The sequence below is a fragment of the Echinops telfairi genome, unplaced genomic scaffold, assembly GCF_000313985.2.
Source record: "Echinops telfairi isolate 266 unplaced genomic scaffold, ASM31398v2 ScPeMD7_53;HRSCAF=182, whole genome shotgun sequence".
NCBI classification, from domain to species: domain Eukaryota; kingdom Metazoa; phylum Chordata; class Mammalia; order Afrosoricida; family Tenrecidae; genus Echinops; species Echinops telfairi.
The window spans coordinates 9435889-9461537 of record NW_022103951.1 but is presented as its reverse complement, the minus strand read 5'-3'; the positions used below and the strand labels follow the sequence as shown (position 1 = coordinate 9461537).

Here is a 25649-nt window from a genome sequence, read left to right as displayed (position 1 = left end):
CAAACAAACAAACCACATTGTTGAAAATGAAGGAAGCAGAGACCCGAAACCCATCTGTAGCCAATAGGACGTCCCCTCACAGAAGGGTCACAAGAAAGGGAGGAGTCAACCAAGGCACAGTATAGCACCCATGAAAAACACAATAGTCCTTTGATTCTTTGAGGCTTCCTCACCTCCCACTATCATAAGCCCAGTCCTGACTTTCAGTTCTGGCTAGACGAGAGCATGTACACTGGTACAGATAAGAGCTCAAGACACTCAGAATCCAGGTCCAATAAACCCTTCAAGAATAGAAATGGGAGTAGCGATACCAGGAGGGTAAGGTCAAGGTGGTGGGAGGAGGGTAGGAAGAGGGAACTGATCACAATGATCGATGCATAATCACTCCCCACCCCCAGGGGGGATGAATAGCAGAAACATGGGTGAAGGGAGAAAGCAGTCGGTATAAGATAAGAAAACAACAATAATTCATAATTTATCAAGGGTTCACAAGGGAGGGGAAAAAAGAGAAGCTGTTACCAAGGGCTTATAAGTAAATGTTTAGAAAATTATGATGGCAACATATGTACAAATATGCTTAATACAATTGATGCGTGGAATTTTATAAGAGCCCCCATTAAAACGATTTTTTTAAAAAAATCAAAGGATATATTATTGGTTTGGAAGAATCTGCTGCACAAGTCTTCTTTAATGTGTTAAAAGGGAAAGATTTAACTTTATTTGAAGACTAAGGTGCCCCTAACCCAAGCCATGGTACGTTCAATTGCCTCATATGCCTGTGAATACTAGACAATGAATAAGGAAGACCAGAGAAGATTTGATACCTTTGAATCATAGTATTGGTGAAGAAAATTGCAAGTGCCTTCGACTGCTAGAAAACAAGTCTTTATCTTGAAAGAAGTACTGCCAGGATGCTTCTTAGAAGCAAAGCTAGTGAGACTGCGTTTAACATACTTTAGACATGTTGTCAGAAGAGAGCAGTCCCTGAAAAAGAAGACCCTCGAGGAGATGGATTGATTCACTGGCTGCAGCAACGGGCTCCTAACATAACAATTGTGAGGATAGTGAAGAACCAGGCAGTGTTTTGTTCTGTTTTACATAGTATTTTATGGCAAAAGGAGTCCTTAAGTTCAAAGAAAATAAAAGGAGGACACTTATTAAACCTTAAAAGAGACAAAGCAACACAAAGACACAGGCACATCATTGTGATGAAGGAGGCCATTAGTATAAGGTCAGATGGTGTCTGAAGATTCGGTCAGGATACTGGTTAAATAAGGCATGGAACAACAGGAACTGTCACAAATTCATGACTGGTGGCAGATCAGTACATCACAGTTAAGGTAGAACTACAGAAGCGGGAACAGGGCCATAATTGGGACATGCACATTATGTTAGATAGAAGGGCTTATGAGATTGGTCCAGGGTCTTCTGACCAAGGCTGTAGGATGAGACGTATAGACATGACTAATGACTATGTGACCTCCTGTACTGTCCCCATTATGGTGATCGCTATCAAGGACACACCCAGGCAAACCTTTAAGAGATTGCTCCTCTCTAGGGTGGCTGGAGAGGGGTGGAGGTAATCTACTTTCCTAATGCACTCTGCCTGAAGCCAAGATGATCTATATCCTTGGTTAACATTAAGAAGCAACTTAATGAAAGCTCTGCCAATGGATTTGGGGCTATGTTATCCATAACCTTCTGTAAACAGGGTACTCAGAATTTTAGCTTTAGTATGATAGCGTTGCTATGTGTCATAATCAACTCAACAGTACCTAACATCAACAACAAATTTAAGAATTGCAGTGGATCAATGAAAACAAAAATGTGTATGAATTGTTGAATGTAAAACTGATGATCTGCTCTGTAAACTTTCCCCCAATTCATACTAAAAAGTTATTAAAAAAAAGAAATGGTAGGAAGTTGTAGGAGTAGTCGTTTTAGGGGATGACAAAGTGCAAGATGGAGTCTAGAATGTGGATGACTGAAGTGAGTGAAAGAGAATAATGGAGATGAGGAGGTCAAGGACCTGGAGCAAGTGTGTTAAATGGGTTTGCCACATAGACTAGGGATAAGGAGGAGAGAAAGGAAGTCTAGTCAGAGGTCATGGACATGAATGGTGACAGGCTTTGCACTGAGCGTGGCAAAGTGTTGGGTCTATTACTGGTGCTAAGGAGCAGACGGGCCCTCCTTCTCTCCTGACCCTAATGTACATGGCCCATGGAAGAATGAGTCTTTTCTTTTGAGAGGCCTGCATGAGTCAAGAGTCAAGCAGTGTCTTTAAATGAGACCCATATTTCAGAGGCAAGTTTTTCTGAAAGAGTAGAAGTCAGAAGGAAATGTATTTACCATGCACTAGGGATTCTACTGGCCACAGAGGAAAGCTGTGGGAGAAGTAGAAGAACAGCCTGGTGAGGCAAAGTCAAGGAATTGTACGGTTGGGGAATAAGATTTGTTTGGCTCAACACATAGCTCTACACTGAATGATTAAATGTACAGACCTATTGTTGTTGACAATTATCTTCAGATGAAGTAGGCGAGAGAGGGAGGGATATATGGAGAACAGTAGCAATAACAAATCTTGTCATTTGTTCTCTAGAAGTTTGGGTAAATTTATGAGTGGAAAAGCTAGTTGAGTAAATTGAATTGGAAAAAATGATTTTTGAGTCATTTAGAAAAGAAAATTTCTCAAGAGCTGGTTGAAGATATTGAGTAGAAAGATGAGAAAAGAGATAATTTTGACATAGTTCTTAAATTTGTTCAGCCTAACCACATAGAACATATAAAAACTGGAAAGTGCTAATAATGTGAAGACTGAACAGGAGGAAGTGGGTGGTAAGAAGTACTATAAAAAGAATTAAAGGTGAATATATAGCATTCAAATGAAAGCCAGATGATTATTTTGAGAATTAACCAATGTCAGTGCTCAAGACGTAGAGATTGAGAGCCTTTGCAGTAAATGAGGGAGGCGAGAGGAACGTTTAGAAACAGAAGTACACAACAGCCATGATTGAAATTTGGGTAAGGTTGAATGAGAATATGACAAAACGAACCCTCCACACCAGAGTCTTGAAATTGTCTGAGATAGAGGGAAATTGAAGGAAGAAAAGAGCCATGATGACAGCAAGGTTCCATTTTAGGAAACTGGAAAGATGTAGTGCAGGGTGTTCAGGAAGAGAGAATGACCTGATGAGCTTGAGACGATGGTGAGTCACTTAAATGAGTTGACTAAGTTAAAGACCGCGAAGTGAAGGGATAGGACACGGAGATTTGAGGAAGCTACAGCCATATCCTGATCTCTAACCTATAGAAGTTGGCATTTTGCCTTTTTCTGTCTTATTTTTTATCTGCAGTTTAAAGGCAGAATTATGATAATGTCGTGTGCCCTAAAACCAATGATACAAACTATTCTGGGAACAATATTTCTGTGAATAAAAATAACAGTAGTACTTGACCTCTCCAAAGCTCACACTCCAAGTCCCAAACTCAGAAAAGGGTCTGTGAACTCTTGAAATAATTTTTATCAACCAAATGAACTTTACTCACAGGAGGCTCTGACTAGGCCAATAAACTTTACTCACATCAATTCTTTACTCAAAGATCAATGAACATAAATCTGCAAAGCCTGATTGTCTATATGCTTCATATATGCTCATCTGTCTGGCTTCCTATCCCTCAGCAGGTTAGAGAATAGGAGGGGAAGAGGCAAAAGTCAAATACAGTAACAGTAAGGAAACATGAGTGCTTTTCCTCACAGTGAGATGAAATCTAGAACTATAAGCATGAAATTGAAAATGAATTTGACAAATTCAGTGATCCAGGGCTGTTTAGTAAAGGAAAAGGAGTTGCAGACATCTCAGAAGTGTCTGAGATATACTTAGCTTGATGAGCCTGCATGGTCAAGAAAGTTTCCAGTTATGTGGCCTATACACTGTTAAGTTGTAATCAGATGGCACATTTTTATTACTCCCAACCAAAATGGCTAAAATCATTTAAAACTTAATTAAAGTAGCGATACCAGGAGGGGAAGGGGAAAGTGGAGGAGCAAGGGGGAACCAATAACAATGATCTACATATAACTTCTCCCTGGGGGACAGACAACAGAAAAGTGGGTGAAGGGAGACATTGGATAGTGTAAGACATGAACAAATAATAATAATTTATAAATTATCAAGGGCTTGTGAGAGATGGAGGGGAAAGGAGGGAGGAGAAAAAGTGAGAAGCTGATACCAAGGGCTCAAGTAGAAAGAAAATGCTTTGAGATTGATAATAGCAACAAATGTACAAATGACACAATTGATGTATGCATGGATTGTGATAAGAGTTGTACAAGTCCCCAATAAAATGATTTTTAAAAATAATTTTAAAAAGTAAAATTCAGAGATCTAAAAAGTTCATTTAAACAATGCCCACAGGATGAATGAGTGTCATAATCAAATCTTAGGTATAGGAGGGTAAGACAAAAAAAGGAAGAAGAAAGATAATTGAGAGAAGGGTAACGAACCAGCAAAGTAGTTGAGGAGGAAAGGAAGAACGTCTCAAAAGTAAGGAGAGAGCCTAAGGTGAGGAGGAGTGATGTGTTTCTCTTTGTGGTGTATCATACAAAGGTTGCCTGCTCAATGATGACAGAGGGGACATAGCTCTGCTCTGAGCAGTCATATGATTGCTTCAGGAAATTGTAGCATTTCTGGGATGGGCTCTGAGTCAAACTGTCATATTTTGTACTCAATGCATCATCAGTTTGTTGATTCCCTATTACATGCAGCGCCCAGTGTGAAGTTCTTTCCTCTGATCTGCCCAGAGTACTTGGATTGGAGTCATGTCCACCATGGTCGGTTCCCAATATTCTGTTTGAAAGGAGCTACTGACCAAGTTTTGAGTTATTTTAATTTTATTATTGTATCTGCTGAAGGGAAACAGAACTTGACTTATGAGGAGTGGTTTGGCAGACTAAATCCTGTTGGAGATTTTTGAAGCTATAAATAACCACATTTTATATTGTTCTATGATTGATTTCTCTCTATCAACTCCAAAGAGAAGCCAGGATTTGAATTAAGACAAAATTTAAATTAATCTTTCAGTTTTCAGCTAGATAATTTCTTCTTTGTTCATTCTGTTATACAGTTGTGGTATACATAGACTATAGGGTTGGGGCTAACCCAAGGCCAACCAAAGACATCACCTGAGAGAAAGAGTTATAAATGTAAGGCCCCTGAGCTGCCTCACCATTTTCCTTAATCCAAATTGTTGATCTGCTTCAAGATTTTTATCATTATAATTCATTATATGGAAAAATGATTGTCCACTTATTCATTCAATTATTCACATATCCAATAACCTTTTATCTGGTCCTTAAATGTTCAAGGCATCATATAAAAACTGTGGAAAGATATAAATAGGAATAAGAAATTCATTCATGTCACATATATTTATTTTTTTATCCCCCCTCTCCTCACATATAGTTATTAAACATTTATTCAAAATGAGGTACTCTATTAAGAATTGACCATAGGATAGGACTAGGACATTTTGAAAATGATTATGGCAACATATGTACAAATGTGGTTGACACAATGGATGGATGTATGTTTTGTGATAAGAGCTGTAAGAGCCCCAATAAAATGATTAAGCAAAAAAAATAGGACTAAGACACAGTTTTGGGCCCCGAAAACATCAGTTTAGTGGGGAAAGCAGACTAATGAAAAGACAATATAGCAGAATACTCCAAAAGAGTACATTGGAGGGGCACATAACCTCAGAAAGGAGGCAGCATCTTAAACAGTCTCTTCAAAGCATCTTGGTAAGTATCTAAATCATAAAGGAAATATTTGGACGATCAGAAAATATTTCATTCTCATATACTTTTGTTGCAGTGAGTGTCAATAAATGCTTGAACCCATCTGGAATTCATTTTAATAGTTGTTGATTGCTTTCAGATCTTAGTTTCTTTAATATTTACCGAGTCTTAAAATTGTATCAATCAGCACCTTGATGCAAAACTAGACATTTTCACTTCACAGTCCCACCTGGGTTTGAAAAGAATTCTTTCCCCCAGGTACCACACTGTTATCACAAAAAGACCTTTGCTAAAAGGGCATCTCAAATTTACATCGTTTCCAATATAATTTTATCATCAAGTGAAGCAATTTGCATAGCATTAGATGGGTCATGGTTTTAGGCTTTAGTTTCTGAAAAGGTTAATTTTAATCAGCCACTTCTGCCTAATTAGAGTGACCAATTTGAAATACTTCATTCAGAGACTCGGTCTTGTTAAAATTACAAGACATGCTTCCCTCATTGAATAGAAAGTTTAGAATTTTAAATCAAATCTTGGCAAATTAGTTCGTTAAATTGGTCTGTAAGTGGAGACATCCAGGCTGTTCAAAAAAATGCACATGAAGAAAGCTAATTAACTTATCACCCTGCAGGTAGCCTATGGATGCCATCCATTGGAAGTCCGGCCACCTTGTTTTCCCTTTCTTTGTCTTTCCTCCTCCACTCGTCCCATAATGTTCTACTTCTGAAGGTCCTTCCACATTTCTCTTTATTCTCTATCACTGATATACTTCACACTGCCACAGTGGTCAATTCTTTCTATTCTGGGATTCAGGCAGTATGTTACAAGCAGAAGAACAGATCTCTAAAACAGACTTTGCACACAAAAAAAGTTAAAATAATATGGAATTGAGGTCGAGAGGTTATTGTATTTCAGGGCATTATCTAAATACATCGAGATAACATCCAAATGTCTGCTGTAACATGCTTCAGTAAGAAATAGATGAGAAGACAGGAAAACTTCTCCATCAACACAAGAGAGAAACCAGGCTTTGAATTAAGATAAATTTTAAATGCATCTTTCAATTGCTGTTTTGATTGATAATTTATTCTTTGTTCTTTCTTTTATACAGTACAATATGTGTAGGCTGTAGTTAGCCCAAGGCCAACCAAAGATGTAGCCTGAGAGGATGAATTTTAATTATAGGAATTATATTCAATTCAATAGTGAATTAACTGTGGTTGGCTATCTCCCCTACCCCCCACCCCCACCCCATTTTTCTATATCGGCCAACTTAAACGCCATGCCATGGATGATTTGTTATATAACAGCTGCAGAATGAGCCAGAGACTTTTATTTTCTAGAACTGCAAGAAGATTATAGTAACAGATTTTGCTTCTATGAAGGAAAAATCCAAAGAAATCCCAGTAGCCAGAGGCTTAAATATCCTAGAGACCCATATCCTAGGAGACTTGGGTCTTTATTTTCCCATCTGTTTTCCAGTTCCTTTGTTATTCTAAGACTAACACATGTTTGAACTCAAATTATATAAAATGATATGAATAATTTTGAACTTAACAACTTTCGTGTACATCTAAGAAAGTCATGCCACCTTTGAACTGTTTGCTGTGAGTGGCTCAACACCTACCTGGAGTTCAGTGTATATGGAGGACTCCTCTCCAAGAATCACATCCATTGCCCGAGACTGTGATTTGACAGATCCTACTAAATGTGCATCATTTATCAAACAAAAAAATTAAAAAATCTTACACTTTTGAAGATGTGGTTTTTTTTAAAGAGCAAAACCCATTAGATATCAAATGTATTTTAGTAGATGGATGGCCCAGCTATTATTATTTTTGGCTTAAAATTAGGTTTAACTAAAGAAACTCATTGTTCTTTGCTCATATTGGAGCAGAAACAATATGAGTACAGAGATAGCGAAGAATTCACCTACAAAGAAGTTTGGTTTAGCTGGAGATGAGAAGTTTTATTACATCACTCATCACAGTGGAAAAGAAGTCTATCATCCAAATCTAAGGAATAAAATTTTAGGCTATTGCTTGGATCCACAACCAATGCTCATGGAAGTAGCAGTCAAGAGATTAAACTTTGCAATGCATTTGGATGAATCTGCTGCACAAGACCTCTTTAAAGTATTGAAAAGCAAATATGTCACTTTGTGGACTGAGTCAAGCCTAACCCAAGCCATGGTATTTTCAATCACCTCCTATGCATGTGAAGGTTGTACATTGAATAAGAAAGACCAAAGAAGAATGGATGCATTTGAATTATGCTGCTGGCAAAGGATATTGAAAGTACCATGGACTGCCAGAATAACAAACAAATCTGTCTTATACGATGGATAGCCAGAATCCTCCTTAGAGGGAAGGGTTGAGAGAGATCATCTCAAGTACTTTCGATGTGTTTTCAGGAGAGACCAGTCCCTGGAGGACCTTCTGCTTGGATAGCTAAAAAGAGGTAGGCCCTTGAGAAGATGAATTAACACAGTGGCTACAGCAAGGGACACAAAAATAAGAACAATTGGGAGGATGGTATGGGACTGTGTGGTGTTTTGTTCTGTTATACATAAGGTCACTGTGAGTCAGACTGACTTGGAGGCGCCTTACAACAACAGTTTTATAATGAGTTATGGATTGAGTTGCTAACCAAAAGGTCAGCAGTTTGAAGGCACCAGATACTCCTTGGGGAGAAGATGATTTATAGCCTTGAAAACAAATGATGGCAGATCAGTCCTATAGGATTGTTAAGATTCAAAATTGACTTGATGGCAGTGATTTTGGTGTTGTGTCTCTACGTCTTTTTTTCCGATCTTTAATCTTTTTTTAACTCATTTTATTAGGGCCTCATACAACTCTTATCACAATCCATACATACATCAATTGTGTAAAGCACATTTTTACATTCATTGCCCTTAATTGTACTCATTTTTTCATTCTCTGTTTTTATCACTTTTATTTTTAACAAAACCTTGAATTTATATACGGTATACACTCGAGTATAAGCCGAGGCACCCAATTTTAACACAAAAAAATTGGGGAGCTTTTTCAGCATAAAAAATGTGCTGAAAAAACTCAGCTTATACTTGAGTATATACAGTATCTTTTCTTTTTTGTTTCCTGTTTTATTCATTTGTAGGATAAATACAATATTCATGTGTGTTTTTTAAATAATTAAGATACTTGAAAATGCTATGTTTCATAATTTTGATTTAGTGGAGCTTTCTATTGAACTTAAAATTTGGGTTTTAATTTCCTCTTTGATCCAATTTATTCCCATAAATGCTCCATAGAGATATGATAAATTAACTGCATTCTCTGTCTGTAAAATATAAAACTTTTCATATGTTGATTAATCAATTTATTGACTATATACTTAATTTTATATAGATTTCTTATTTATTATTCCTATCAAAAACTCTTACTTCTATTAGTTTTATTTTGCTATGTAACAAATCACCCTAACACTATATGATTTACTAAGTGAGCATTATATTAAACCATCACAATCTGAATAACTCACTATGTATTTTTAAACAGTTTCTTCTGCATTTATAGTAGTTAAATACACAAAGCAAGACTTTGTTTTATTTATTGCATATAAGCTTATACATCTGCATGCAGTGTGTTTTATTATGCATGATATTGCTCTGTGACCCTATTTAGTATATTTAATCTTAATCATACCTTATATAAGTATTAATATTTCCATTTTTGCTTTCAATGTGTGGCATTTACCTTATTTTCAACCTCCTCCTTTTTTATTTGTTGTACAAGGGGGTACCCCCAAAAAACCAATTTTTTTTTTTTTATGTGAGGGGGATAATGTATTTGGAGTTAGTTCCACCAGGTCAGATTGTTAATCAAGCTTTCTATTTAGAGGTTCTGAAAAAGATTGAGTAATGGTGTGTGACAAAAAAAGGCCTGATTTGTGGCAGGCAGGGGACTGGTTTTGCCACCACGACAGTGCACCTGCTCATGCACCCATCTCAGTATCCCAGTTTTAGAGGAAATAAACAGCATGGCTCTCTTGACCCATACACCTTACTCACCTGACCTTGTTCTGTGCAACTTCTTTTTGTTTCTGCGAATGAAGAGGAACATGAAAGGACAGCGATTTGACAATGTAGTAGAGATAAAGAAAAAAAAATGAGGGAGGTTCTGTCAGTCATCCAAACTGATGAATTTGAAAACTGTTTCCAAGAATGGAATCACATATTTGACAAATGTATTAAGTGTAATGGAGAGTACTTTGAAATTGATAAGGTGGTTTTGTAAAAAAAGAAAATTTAAATGCATAGCTTTGAAAAAAATTCCATTTGGGTTGGGGATTCCTCTTCATATGTGTATTTCTCCAAAACACAATTTGTCTTTTATTTTAGTCGAATAATGCAGTCTGAGAATTTAGCCCATTTACATGCATATACACACCTGCAAATAGTTTTCTGTCATCCTGAGATGTCTTGGCCAACAGAGGATTCTTGATTTATAGTCCTTTGATTTGTTGATTGTCGACATTTTCTACCTTCCACTTTTGCAGATGCTAAGCTGATTCTTTTCCCTTTGTGACTTGTTCTTTGACCTCTTATAAGAATTTTACCAGGTAAATTCTCCATCAATGAGCATAAGTATCATGAGTTCTTAAAACTCAATGCTGATGTCTCTTTTTAACCAGAGGAAATTGCCTTTTTTATTTATGCAATGGTTGCCTCTTTTCTATCAGATCCCTTTCCTTGATTCTGGAATGTCTATTATTGGCATGTTATGTCTCTTGTCTCTTCATGATTTCCACCTTTCTCCTTGAGATGAGAGATTTTTCATCTTCTTGCCCTTCCAAATTAATCATTTATTTCCCAAACTGTCTTCTTTCAGTTAATTCTAGTCTATTTTAGGGAGCTCTGGTGGTACAGTGGGTTACCCACTGGTCTAGTAATTGAAAGGTCAACAGCTTGAACCCTCCAGCTGATTTGTAGGAGAAAGATGAGGCTTTATGCTCCCATACAAATGTACAGTTTTGGAAACCCACAGAGGCAGTTCTGCTCTATCCTATAGCATTAGAATCTATTAGCCAGCAGTGGGTTATTTGGAATGTATTGGTGTATCTGGCAGCACAAATAGGTTAGGTGTTCAACTGCTAACCTAAAGGTTAGAGCCCACCCAGTGGTGCTTCAGAGAAAAGGCCTAGCAACCTACTTCTGAAAAATCAGCCATCGAAAACCCTATAGAGCATCTTTCTATTCTGACACACAGGGTTTGCCATGAGTCAATGGCAACTGGGGGTTATAAAAAGAATGCTTATCAAGTATGCGTCAGCATCTACTCAATGTCAGTGAGTTTTGTGGGGTTTTTTATAGAGAACCTATCAGGTTCAACATCCCTCAGGCACTTTCAGTTACTCATCCTGGCCATTTGAGTGCCAGGGGAAGAAAGCATATTCTCAAAACAAACAAAGGAAAAAAACCCAACCAAACCAACCAAAAAAATCCTCACTGCCATCAAGTTGATACTGACTTGTAGTGACCCTATAGGACAAGATAAAATTGCTCTGCCTTGGAGTTGCCTGGTGGTTTCAAACTGCTGACCTTTCAGTTAGCAACCCAACTGGTAACCACTATGCCACCAGGGTTTCTTAGGAAGAATATTAGAGAAGCATAATCTTCCCTCTATTCCTTACATTTTGATGACAAACAGTATATATTTTATAGCTAACATATTGTTAAGCTCAATTTAAATAAGTTAGTGAATTAGTAGATAAGAAAATATAAAATAATGGAATCTTAAAAATAGCACAGCTTATGATGGTGCCCGGCCATTAAAAGATATAGTGTCTGGGGTCTTAAAGGCTTGAAGTCAAACAAGCTGCTATCTAGCAGGGAAGCTTTGTTGCCCATATGCCCCGATGTGATCATGAGGTGTCAAAGGGAATAGGTATCGGAAGTTCAAAAACAAGTAATTAAACTGATATGAAAGAACAGAGGCAAGGTGGAGACCCAAAGCCCACCTTCTTTACAGAAGGACCATACAGAAGGGATGATATATCCAGAGTACAGTAGAGCACTGTTGAAACACAACTATCCTCTAATTCTTTAAAATTTCCTCCTCCTACTATTATGGCCTTAGTTTTACCTCACTAATCTTGCTAGACCTGTGTATGTACATGGGTACAATCAAGATCTTTCTATGCATGAAATTCAAGATGGATAAACCCCTCAGAAACAGGAAGAGGAGTAGTGAATCCCTGAGGATACGGGAAGAGGATGGGGCCAGAGGGACTGACAGCAATGATGACTGCATAACCCCACTAGAAGGGAATGAACATCAGAATTTTAGGTGATTGGATACATGCGATGGTGGAAGCTATGGCAAAGAAAACAGTAATAATATATAATATACTGAGGGTTTAGTGGGGTAGTAGGGTTGGGGAGGCAGGGGATAAAGAGGAGCTGATATCAAGGAGTTTAAGAAGAAAATAACATGTATTGAAAATGATGGGGGCAGCAATTGTACAATTAAGCTTGAGCTAATGGAACTATGGATTGTAATAATATCTGTAAGAGGTCCTAATAAAATGTTTTTTAAAAGTAACACAGTTTATAGTAAAACTAATCTATTAATTTGTATGATGTGTTACAAGTTTCACTTTTATACAAATAGTCTCATTTCAGTTCCAAAGTAGTCTTGTTTATTTTGGTAAATATGGGAGTGATTGTTCCCATTTCATAGATGAGGAAATTACATCTCACAAAGATTAAATAACTTGCTGAAAGAGACATGGGCAATAAGTAGCGCTTGACTAAGCTATAGGTCTTTTTACTTCTGGTCCAAGTTCAGAGTTCCAGTTGCCCTCAAAAGAAACTACATCGCATAGTATAGTTCTTGGAATTTCTATGTTGTTATTTTTAAACTAATTCCAATATACTGGTATCAAAAATTAAATGTGCATGTAGATATAGAAATTTGAGTATAAAATCATTAGATTTTCTTAGTTTAAAAACTAACAAAAGAGAAATTAAAAATGACTTGAAAAAGATTAATATAACTAGAGTTATTTCCAGAAGGTAGTAATTTATTTGAAGGAGAATGCATATTTGAATATGTAAGTACTTAAATTGTTCATGATGTAATACATATATTTTAAGTACTGGTATTTATTTTAGTGTACAATAGAAATGCAGTAAGCCATTTCCCCATCAGGCATGGCATTAAGAAAATATAACCATGTTATATATGTTTATTTTGCCCTCAAATTTGTAGTGTTGTTATAGCTGTTATAAACACCAGACCTTTGTACTGATCTCAGCTCTTTCTCATGCCCACATAGCACTTAACAAGCATTATTCATTCTCAGGAGTGATATTCAAAGTATTTAATGGCTAATATGACCCAGTCAGTGATCATTCAATGCATACCAGCTAGAAATGCCTCATATGGTTGTACTGGTGTTGACTTGTGGTCCACCAGCCCAGTTCAGTTACAGAGCAACTTTACTTTCCCGGGTACTTTATGTCCATTTGATCTGGAGAGGTATATAGTGTCATTCCCTGTTTGCAAATCAATGGAATCACAAGCTAGAAAAGCTAAATGCAAGGCCCGTTAGAAAGAAAGACTTTGCTCTAATTCTGTGTTAGAAGTTTCCCTCTTTTCCTCAGAGGAGAAGGATGAGATGAGAGATGGCATTTTTGATAGGATAAATATGTCAACTTCTTTCAAAGAAGACGCACAGTAGGTGGACCAACCCCTATCCTCGCTGGAATCTTCCCATCTCAGGCAACTTCTTCATATCCCAGGTTCCTTGCCGGAATATCCACCAGTGGAAGGACTAAGTCAGCATTTTCCCGCCGTACTCTCAAGGGTATTAACTGCACAGGCTTACTTTGAACGTACATTCTTTTGACTGCTTGTTCTTGTTCTTCCACAGAATGGTCTTCCTTCAGAGGAAAATCCTTATGTTTTCAATGGTGATTTTGTAGATCGAGGAAAAAATTCCATTGAGATCCTCATGATCCTGCTAGTGACTTTGCTTGTCTATCCAAATGACCTGCACTTGAACAGAGGGAACCATGAAGACTTTCTGATGAATCTGAGGTAACGCAAGCCTTTAGGTTTCCTAGTCTATTTCACCCTCTGAAAATGTGACTTCTAGCTGGTGGCCAGGGTAGAAAAGTGAAAATGGAGAGATGTGAAGGAAGACCTCAATTTCTACCCCTGCTTATGACCCCAGTTTTAAGCCCCCTTTCTATCTTTTCTTCCACGAATGTTATTTTCCTCATTTTCTCTAATCTATTATATTATTTGCCTCCGATACCAACTCTTCCCAGGTCAAACTGTGCATAAAGTCAGGCTGGGAGTGGGGGTGAGCTCTATGACAGGCTTAGATGAATCATCTGTGACTAGTCTTTTGACTTTCCTACAAATTTGTCTCAGAAACAAATACTGTGATATTCACCAATGTGCACATATTTTTATGATATAGTAATTGCTTCTAGTATAGTTGTCCATAAACATCCTTGAAAACAGCTGTAACATGCCTCACTGGAGATATGAGGAAGAGAAATAGGTTAAATAAAGTAAGACTTTTTGTGCTGAAAGGCATGGGCAGTGACAACTATTCCCCTTTCCCTTCTTCTTTTTTTTTCTTCTTATTTGATGAAAACCAGAAACCAGTTTTCTCTATGGCAATTGAAAGTGTGCTTTCCGATGCCTTGGTCAAAACTTAATAACTAGTCACTTTTGGGTTTGGGGCACTTGGGTACTTGTTCTGATTCTATTCTAATTTTCAGGTGTAGGAGCAAATGGTAAGAATGTGCAAAGAACAACTCCAGGACTATGATGAGAAATTCATTATATGTACCGCCTCTCAGGACTTCCATGTGGACATGTCATTCAGCCAGATAACCAGTCAGGATGATCTAGTGCCTGCAAAGGGCAAAGAAAGAGACAGTGCTCCTACTCTCACTGGTTTCTATCTAGCAGGGCTGAGCAGATTTTTCAAGTGTGATGAGTTTATAAAGGGGGATCCAATCCTGCCTGAAGGGTGACAGAAGATTCCCTCATAAACGTGTGGAGTTAGCCTGAGACCTGAAGGATGAACTAGGATATGGAAGGCTATGAAGGGAGGAATGGGGAGGAATGGGGAAGAATGCCCTATCGCCAGGAGACAACCTCATGCAGAGCTCAAAATTTTAGACTTGAGAAATTCTTAGGAGTACAGAAGCAGAGAATGAGGGGTAGAACACTATTTCATAGGGCTAAAGCAGTAAGAAGCATATGCATTATGCAAAAGTCCAAAAGGATTTGAACTTTATTCTAATGTCAATGTTTACCATGGAAGAGAATTATATTTGTGTTTTAAGATGCAGTAGGATGAGTGAATAGGAAAGGGTTAAAAGGGGATCCGTGTTTCACCAGGTGTTGTCAATGGTTAGCATGCTTAACTGCTAACCAAGAGGTTGGTAGTTTGACTTCTTCCAGATATGCCGCAGAATAAAGGCCTGGCAGTCTAATCCTCCCCTCCACCCCCCGCAAAAAAAATCACCCATTAAAAACCCTCCGGAGCACACTTCTACTCTGACACATGTGAGGTTTCCATGAGTCAATGGCAACTAAAAAACAAAGGGGTGGGGGGACAGATATAGGGAGACTGTTAGGAAGTGGTTGAAGAGATAGATGCTGGAGTCAAACTAGCATGGCAGTAAGGGAAACAAATCAGTAGATAGAGTCAAGAGGAATTTATGCAGTGAATGCTGTAGAGCTCGGTACATGATATGGGTTATTTGGAAGAGGAGGGACTCAAGGATGGTGTCTGGCTTGAGTTTGGGGGTATAGCCGCATCATTTACTAATATGTAGAACTTGGAAAGAGGAGAAGATTGGGATAAGGGAGGATGATGAGTTCAATTGGGGGTAAGCTGATTTGGGGTACTATTGAGTAGGCAGTTGAATGTTTAAGTCCAAAGCTCAGAAATGAAATGTGGCCTGCAGCAGTGTCTCATGCTTTTGACACCTAGATAGCACCTGGCAACCTAAGGCAGGGATGAAGTTGCCATGGGACAGAGTGAAGGGAAAAGAGCGCCTGGGATATATGTGATGAAATACCAAGAGGAGACTTATGAAGGAGATTCAAAGGGAAGGAAGAAAGTCCAAAGTTTGCTGTTATAAAATCTGAGAGAAGAAAGGGTTTTAGGAAGGGACTGTAAGGTCAACGGTAGTGGTTCAGAGAGGATGCAAAAGTGATGATTGAAAAGTGTCTTTTGGACTTAACAATGTGGACGCTTTCGGTAAATACAGGACTGAATTCATCTCCAAAAATGTGATGTGATGCCAAAGAAATGTCATGCTAGAACTTCCATGGGAACCTGGAATGAATTCTGCATCCCAACTTTGCTGTTGTATATTAAGAGTACAGACTATTCTAAGTCAAGGAAAAAAGTAATTGAAAAACATTCCCATCATTAAAACTCCCTTAGCTACTGCTATTCAGGCTTTGAAAATCCCGACACTTACTATTTAAAACTTTGAATACCATTACATGAACTGTATCAGGGAGAGCATAAAGAACCAACTTGCTATCGTCTAGGCTTTTCTTTGTCGTTGTTCAGTCTTATTTTATTTTTTGGATCATTCATTCACTGTAAAATGTAGGATGTCTGAGAAATGTTAAGTGAAAAGCATTCTCCCACACAGTTTCTCCTAGCTGCTTCAATATACTTCTATGAATATTTGCAGCAATTACACACCCTGCACCAATCACCTGTTTCTTAAGTTGTCTTGTAATTGTTTCATGATGGTTACAAGTTACATATCTTCTTCCCCTAACTACACTGTAAGATCCTTGAGTGCAGGATGATGTCATCGATGAAGTTTTGTTCTAGCCCATTATGCCTAGGCAGACTGGAGTATGTACAGTCATTTCCAAGTAAAGTCTAGTTTCTTGATACTTGTGATAGTGAGATTTCAGCAATTCTCCTTGTTCATATATGTAGGAGTTGCCAATATTTAATTAGATAGTTTAAATTTCTTCCCTTTTTTAGGTATGGCTTCACTAAAGAAATTATGACTAAATACAAGGTAAGTTCTATATTCCTTTTTTGGTTTTGCTTTGTTTTTGTGTCTTTTTTTGTATTCTCTTTGCTGTTTATAGTCAGAATACATCCCAACAGATAAAGTCACAGCAGGAAGCTCTGGCTGTGATAGCATCCTGTACTTTCTTTCTGGATGAAACAAAACCTTTCTTATTTTACTTTTATGTAAATTTCAGCATAGACACAGGAATATTCCAACTAATGAATTTAATCCAACACACTTAGCTCTTTTGGTTTCTGGAAATGTGGGATATCCTCAAACCCTAAATTATTTCAATATATCGTATATATGATCTCAGTGGAAGAGTGAAAGCCTAAAAATAAGGGGGTTTGCTACTACATCAGAATCACCTGTGCTGGATCAGGGGGTCAGCGCAAATTAGCACAGAGACAGAGGTGCAAAACAGTGAGTGCACTACTTGCTTACTGAGAACTGTGATGGAATAGATTAAAATTCTCTTAGCACGGGGCTGGGGCCATTGGTGGTTTAGAGATAGAAATTTCTCCTTCCAAACCAGAGACTTAGATTCAATTCCCAGCCAATATATAGCCACTGCCTATCTGTCAGTTGAAGCCTGCACTTTGCTATGATGCTGGATAGGCTTCAGCATAGCTTCCAGACCAAGACTAGGAAGAAAAGTCTGGTGGTCTACTTCTAAGAAGCAGCAAATGAAAACGCTGTACATCACAACAGCCTGATCTGGAATCATTCATGGGAATGGTGCAGGACTAGGCAGTGTTCCAATCCATTGTGCATGGGTTCCCCAGGAGTCAGGGACTGACTCAGTGGCAGGTAACCATAATAACAGCTTATTTTTTGCACGAGAAAAGTTAAGCACATAAGTTCTTTTTATTGTAGAATAGAATGAAATTCAAATCCTAGCTCCATAGTTATACTTTACGTAACCTTATACAAGTTATTTCACCTTCATAAACCCCAATTTTCTTTTCAGTAAAATGGAGATGATAATAATGCATTTTTTTAATTGTGAAAATTACCCCAACATGAAATAAATGGTAGCTCTAAGTAGTATTATTTGAAAGAAAAACGCAAGTATAAATGAGTGTGAGCAAATGCATGTGAATGAAAATAATTATACACAGGAACATCAATACCACCACTAAAAAAGAATACAAAAGAAGGCACATGGCAAGCCAACATATTAGAGCCAGGTTAAGTTCATGGTCTTCGATTGTTACAACTAACCTCATAGCCACTGCAGCTATACAGGAGGCCTTAAAAAAGGGACCCATTTTCAAGGAAGCACTTTTGGACGAGGGATCTAAAATTCTATTACAACCCTGTGATTCCTCAGTATTTCTGTAATGAATATTAGCTAGAAGTTTCTGCCCCTCCAGAAAGATTGTATCTTATTGCACCTTATTTAGCCAAAGAACAAAGCAAGGAAGTGTGAAAATTCAGAAGAAAAAGAAAGTAGGACTGCTTCCTTCAGAAACAAGATGCATTGGTTGTAGCTCCAAGAGGGGGTTCTGCAGATCCTAAAGAACTTGCAGGACATATGAGTTATTGTATTAAAGATAATTTAACAACAACAAACACAATCATATTAAGCCTTTAGGGCTCTGTCATGAGATGCTAAAGCAGTTTTCCAAGTCTTATCTTATAACCTCGATTTTACCATACCAGACCACCCAGTGCTAGCGAGGCAATTCTAACTCCTTGCAATTCTATAGGGCAGAATAAAAGTGCTCCTTAGGTTATTCTTTACAGGACCAGACAGCTTCATCTTTCTCTCACAGGCACCTGATTTGTTCAAACTAATTTTACAGTTAACAGCCACAAAGTTAACCCACTGTGACGCCAGGCATCCTTTCCCATCCCATAGGACCTCCAACTATAGGAGTAACCATACTTCCTGATTTACACCTGTTGTGACAGTAGCATTGTTAGCAGGAGACAGTTAAGACTGAGAGTGTCCATTCTAAGTTTATGAAAGGCATTTTGTAAAGTGGGGCAGATTGGGAGCCAGTGCAGACAGACAGAGAAGGATGATCTATAAGATTAAGACTATGGTTTAGTATTCCTTATGAGCCCTGGTGGTGCAGTGGTTAAGTGCTTGGCAGCTAACTAGAAGGTCAGCAGTTTGAATCTACCGGCCGTTCTATGCGAGAAAGATGTGGCAGTCTGCTTTCATAAAAATGTATAGGCTTAGAAACCCTATAAGAGTCATTCTCCTCTATCCTAGAGGGTTGCTGTGAGTTAGACTAGATGCAATGGAAATAACTGTGGGGTATTTTTGTTATTTAGTATCCTTCAAGTTCTCTAGAAGGGGTTGTGGGAAGGGGTGGCTAGTAAGACATTATGCCAAGACGCTTGGTATTGGGGCAATGGAAACAAAATAACTGTTACCCTAGTAAAATGTGCAAACCACAACCTCTATATTTTTCAACAAATATTTTTAAGAACCTAGAATATGTCAAAAGAGTCCTGGTGGTGCTGTAGACTGCTAACCGCATGGTTGGTGGTCAAGCCCACCAGCTGCTCCATGGGAGAAAGATGAGGCTGTCTGCTCAGTAAAGACTTGATCTCAATAACTCACAGGGGCAGTTTTATTCTGTTCTATAGAATTACTATGAGTCAGAATTGGCTTAATGACAGTGGGTTTAATGTTGATTTTAGAACATGTCAGGTTCTGTACTGACATTATAAAACAATGATTTAATGCTAAAGGCCAGACCAAGAGATAAGAAGGGACTATCTAGTTCAGATTCATTGAGTGAGAAGGCTGATGGTCACATGGCCTCCCTAGAGCAGTTGAGGGACTCTTAATTGAGGTAACAGCTCTGAAAATTCCCAGGAACCATGTTATAGATGTTTCACCTGCCTCCTCATCCGTTTCTCACATCCTAGCCCCTTGCATCCCTGGCCTGCAATTCTACTCTCCCTTCCACCAATAAAAACCAAACTCACTGCTACCGAGTCAATTCTGACTCATGATAACTCTGTGGAACCCAGTAGACCTGTCTCTGTGAGTTTCTGAGACTGTAGCTCTTTACAGGAATAGAAAGCCTCATCTTTACCCTGAGGAGTGAGTGCTGGTTTAGCAGTCCAATGCGAAACTACAACCACCAGGCAACCTCTTATTACTGTGAAGATAAACCTTTATTAAAAAAAATTTAAAGGATATTTCTGTGATTAACTAAAGTATAAAGTGTTTATTGAATGAGGGCATTGGGCCAGGTTTGAGAATGTTATTTCAGAATAAAGTTTAAATCGTTTAGCCTGACACATAAGGTCCTATACAATTGACCTACAAACTGCTTTCTCAATTTTATCTTCCTTTGTTCTCTCTGGGGCATCAGTTGAGCTCTAGCAAACATGTTCTGCTTACTGTTCTCTGTACTTGACCTATACTTCTTGGCCTTCATGTTTCTGCTAAAGCTATAACCTCTACTCAAAACACTCTTTTTCACATCTCTTAGTCATAAATCCTATTTATTCTTGAGTCCAATTTAGATGCCACCTCCATGGTATATTCTTTAAATGTTCAGAAGGCTTAATTTTCTCATCCTCTTTACCCCCCAAAGTCCTAGATTCAGAGTTACAGTTAGATCATAGTATTATTTTAGTGATTTGTGTACATCTCTCATCTCCTCTATTCAGTTTGGTATTTCTAAAGGGCAGAGGTATGTCTTTCCAAACCCTATCAATAAGAGTTTGTTAAATCAAATGGTTTCCCTGGAAGTTACAGATAGCAGGAACTACCCAGAACCAAACTGTATGAATACTCATTTCTACTGAGGTTCTCTTCCGCTTTAAAGGATTAATGTAGCCTGATTCTAGACCTCATAAAGAGCCAATCAGGGATCACTCTAAAGCAGATTCAGTGACCTAGTCTTGCCATGAAACATTGGTAGCTAGCTAAGTGAGCATTCCATTAAAGCATAGCCCTCTTTCAAAAGTTCTAGTTGGCTAGTGACTTTGTGGTAACAGAATGGCTTGGAAACAGTTACCTTTGTCCATACATTGTGACTTCTCAATAAGCTTGAACTTATCAAGAAAAAAAAAACTTGCTTGAGCTTTTTATTTGCAGCTCTATGGAGGAAAAATCTTGAAAATCTTGGAAGAAGTCTACACCTGGCTCCCAATTGCTACAGTGGTTGATAATGAAATTCTGATCTTACATGGCGGTCTGTCAGAGTCCACGGACCTGAATTTACTCCATCGTATAGAAAGACAAAAAGTAAGAAATAATGTCTGCATAAATCTTATTTCAGAGATGTATGTATTCAAGAATGTATGCCCCTTTTATTATTATATATTGATTTGCATTTTTATAGTTATTGTAACTGAAAAGATTAGTAAAAATTTTAAGGAAAATTTCTGATTGCATGAGAAGGGGCTAATTAATTTCTATTCATGGAAAAATATTTTTTAAATTCATATTGGAATGAGGTAATTTGGCCATTTCATACTAAAAGTGAGAAAATCCTAATATTTTAAAAAAGTAAAATCTTAATTTATTTTTCTTTAAAATTTTTTTTCTTAATTTATTTTTCAATTCGTATAATTTCCCTTATATATTATAAGCAAAGTATATTATATTCCCTTATAATTTACTTTAAATGGTTCTGTGGAATTGAAAAAATATTCAAAGTCTAATCATCATAGTAAATATAGAGCCCTGGTGGCATAGCGAGTTACACATTGAGCTGGAAACCACAAGATCAGCAGTTCTACTCCACCAGTTTCTCTGCAGGAGAAAGATGGAGCTGTCTTCTCCTGTAGAGATTTATAACCTTAGAAATGCTAGCTATAATAGGATCACTATGAGTCAAAATGGAGGCATCCTGGTGAAGTGATGGGTTAAATGTTGGGTCGTTAGCCACAAATCAGCTATTTGAAACCACCAGTCTATGGGAAATGAGGCTTTCTACTCCAGTGAAAAGTTATAGTCTCAGGAACCCACAGGGACAGTTATATATACTCTAGGAATCCTCTACCACTATGAGTCAGAATTCACTTGATGACAGTGACTTTTTTCATTTTTGAATGAATCAAAATTGACTCAATGGCAGTGAGTTTCATTTGACTTAAAATCGTATTAGATGCAGCAGAAGCTGAGCAGGAAACCATGTATAGAACCTCTGAGGGAGGTGGTTGTATGGTGCCTATAAAGATCCTACACTTAGTGACTTGCTTTCTTGGTGGAGTTCTTTTCTTCCACTACCATTGCTAACCTGGAGCGCCCAGACTAGAATGAGGGATGAAAGGGAGCAGAGGCGCCTGTGCCCCATAGAGGCATCACGTGGCTGAAGGACCAAGATCAGCTACAGAGCTAGATGAGTATGATTGTACATGGCCCTCGTGTTGCTAATGTCTACCCAGCCTTTCACTTTCAACTTAACTATATTTCTCCTCAGGAAAACCTTCCACAATCTCCAGATTAGATCAAGTTCCCTTTTATATGCTCTTGGGCCTCTTGTATGTATCCTTCCTAATAGTTTCCAAAATTAACTAAGGATTTGTGGTGGTGTTGGTTCTTGTCTCCTCTGTTACTCTAGTCCACGTCTATAAACTCAGTCCCTAAGACTCAGTAAATACTTAGTTGGAGATTGCCACCACTTGTCTGCCAATTTGTCTTACTGTGGTGGCTTGTGTGTTTCTGTAATGCTGGAAGATATGTCGATGGTATTTCAAATGCCAGCAGGATCACCCAAAGTGAACAGATTTCAGACTAAGGATAGACTACAAAGGAAGAATTGGCTGCATACTTTGGAGGAAGTAGCCACTGAAAACTTCATGCATAGTGTGGACAGATTGTCAGATACCGAAGGCCAAATGAATGGAAGCAGAACATTGTCGGAGATAATGCCAGAGGATGGACCCCTCAGGGCAGAAGACACTTGAAACGTGACTGAAGAAGAGCTGCTCTCTCAAAGTAGTGTTGACCATGGTTATGTGAATGGAGTAAAGCCTGTGGGAGTAAAGCCTTGGGGATCTCCATTTGCTGATGGGGCACAACTCAAAATGAGAAGAAATAACTGTAAAAACAATCTAATAATTAGAACTTGGAATGTAAAAAGCATGAATGTAGGTCATTTTGAATCAGAAAATCATATGATATACTATGCCGGGGATGTCAAAAAGGACATTTCAAAATATGTCTTGATTAAGTACAATGCTGTCTCTGATAGGAGAATATCTATCCACCTTCAAGGAAATTCAATCCATATAACTATTACTCAAATATTTGCACCAACCACTAAAGCTAATGATGAAGAAATGAAGAATTCTACCAATATTTTCAGTCAGAAAAAGAGCAAGCATGCAATCACGATGCATTGACAATTATTGGAGATTAGAATGTAAAAAATGGAAACAAAGAGGATGGAACAATTGGAAAACATGGTCTTGGTGATAGAAACAAAGCTGCTTCCATAAAAATATATAGGCCTGGGAACCCTGTGAGAATACTTCTCTATTCTAGAAGATTGCTATGAGTCAGAATAGATTAAATGGAAATGCATTTGGGTTTTGTGGTTGTTGTTCATTATTCTTCAAGTTCCCTAGAAGGGGCTGTGGGAAGGATGACTAGTAAGGCTTAAGAAGAAAATGGTGATGTGATGCCTTAAGGCAAGACTAGAGCAAAGTATCTTGATCCCACATAGCCTTGAAAACTTTAGAACCACACACACATAAGATCATGTGGCCTTGCCCAATGTGTTCATCAGAAGTGTGTTGTGTGAACCTAACTCCAAAGGATTATTTCAGAATGCTGTCCTCTGCTGAATACCTAAGGACATTTTGCTGGGAAAGAAAAGGTAGACTGTGAATTCTCTAACAATAGCTGACAACTGAGATCCAACCAACTCAATGAGAAAATACCTAAAAATAAGATTTGATTTAATTTTTTAAAGTACAGGCAACATCCTAGTTGTCAGAAGAATAGAAGTGCCTACTAATTGTCTGCCATGAAACTATAGCCACCAACATAATAGAAGCACTTTTACCAATTCAGTTTTGTATACATAAAGAAATAAGTATAAAATTATAACTTCAGGTTGTGTGAGAGAATGTACAGGAATATAGTAATTGACTTGCTATCAGAAAGATATTTTTCCCCAAAGATATACAGCAGCTTTGTTACTGGAACTGAGAACAATAATCAATTATTGGTAGGATCAGGTTGGGAACCATGTTGCGTTTAGGTTGAAGAATTTCAAACATTTTCAACCAGTGTCCCCTTTAAGAACTTCTTAGGACACAATGTACCTTCTTTCATCTCCCCTGGAAAAAAAATAACGAAACAAAAAAAAAAACCCTCTTAAGATATATATTTGTAGGGGAAAAATGAGGACCTAATGTCGGGGGTTTAAATGGAGAGAAAATGTTTTGAGAAACTATGTACAAATGCGCTTTACACAATTGATGTGTGTATGGATTGGGATAACAGTTGTATGAGCCCCTAATAAAGTGTTAAAAAAAAAGATATATATTTGAACTTCTTTAAGTGTGTTGATTTTCTTAGTCCCACATACAGCTAGTAAATCAGAGTAGTTTTCACCATTCCTAGCATCTTCCATTTCCTGCAATAATGCCTCAGAATATGTTTAATGCCTACACATGTGGCCCTCGGGTCCCCTAGAACTCTAACAATAAACTTCCCCTGTGAGACAATGTTGAAAATGTAAAAATGAAATTAATTTAATGTGAAAAAATGATCAATGAGATCAACAAAGTGGCTGAGATGGAAAAGGTGACCCTATTTCTTTCATTGGGTGGAGGCATACCAGTAATGACGATACCAGTTGATATTGAAATTTTTGCATTCAACTGATTGTGTTACCTCAAACACTTAACTGCCATTGAGTTGTTTTTGACTCATAGTGACCTATTGAGCATAGGCCTTGTCTAATGCATGAGTTTGTTTTGTAGATGAAATCTGTGCTGATACCACCAATTTCACCAGATGAAGAAGATATGATTGACTCAAGGAAAAATAAGGGAGGTGGCAGGAAAGGCAGGACAAGTGTAATCCTTTCTGAACAGTTACTACAACATGAATGGGAACAGGTAGGTAATAAAAGTTATATAGAAACCAAGTGCCAACCAAAGTGGTAATGTGGACACTCCTTGCAATATTCAAGTAGTAAGTGGTTTTACCTTTATAAACAGACCATAACATTTGTATCTGCATTTGTCAGTACATTTTAACAGTTTTATTGAATTCTAATTCACATACCATATATTCACCCATTTGAAGTATATATAATCCAATAATTTTTAGTTTATTCACAGTTGTGCAACTATCACCACAATCTAATTTTAGAATGTTTTTTGTTACCCCGAAACTAGACTTATATGCATTAGCAATCACTCCCCACCTTTCCCCTCCCCAAACTTTAGACAAACACTAGTCTGATTTATGTCTCCTCAAATTTGTCTGTTCTGAACATATTATATAAATGAACTCAGACTTCCTTCATCTTATCTATTTTTCCTTTTGTTACTTGTGTTTTTGATGTCATATTTAAGAAGTCACCAAAAGACTAACTTGAGTCTTGAAGATTTACAGCTCTGTTTTCTTCTAAGAGTTTTATCATCTTAGCTCTCTTACATAGGTCTGGGAACTATTTTGAGTTCATTTCTATGCATGGCAAGAGGTCATGATCAAAATTTCTTGTTTCCTTTTAGATATCCAGTTGTCCCAATTTAATTTTTTTCAGCCACCCTTATAAAAAAATCAATCAACTGTAAATGTAAGGGTTTAATTCTGGCTTCTCAATTATATACCATGATCTAATGTCA

At 37.7% G+C, this 25649-nt stretch overlaps 1 protein-coding gene across 1 annotated transcript in view; it reads left to right on the top strand.

The window, feature by feature from the left end:
- The window catches only part of PPEF1 (protein phosphatase with EF-hand domain 1), a 155147-nt gene that overhangs the window by 99649 nt on the left and 29849 nt on the right, over positions 1-25649 (top strand). Inside the window, exons 10-13 of the mRNA XM_013006490.3 lie at positions 13715-13881; positions 16826-16862; positions 20932-21081; positions 24777-24914. Coding sequence (XP_012861944.2) covers positions 13715-13881; positions 16826-16862; positions 20932-21081; positions 24777-24914 — 492 coding nt within the window. The remainder of the gene's footprint in view (positions 1-13714; positions 13882-16825; positions 16863-20931; positions 21082-24776; positions 24915-25649) is intronic.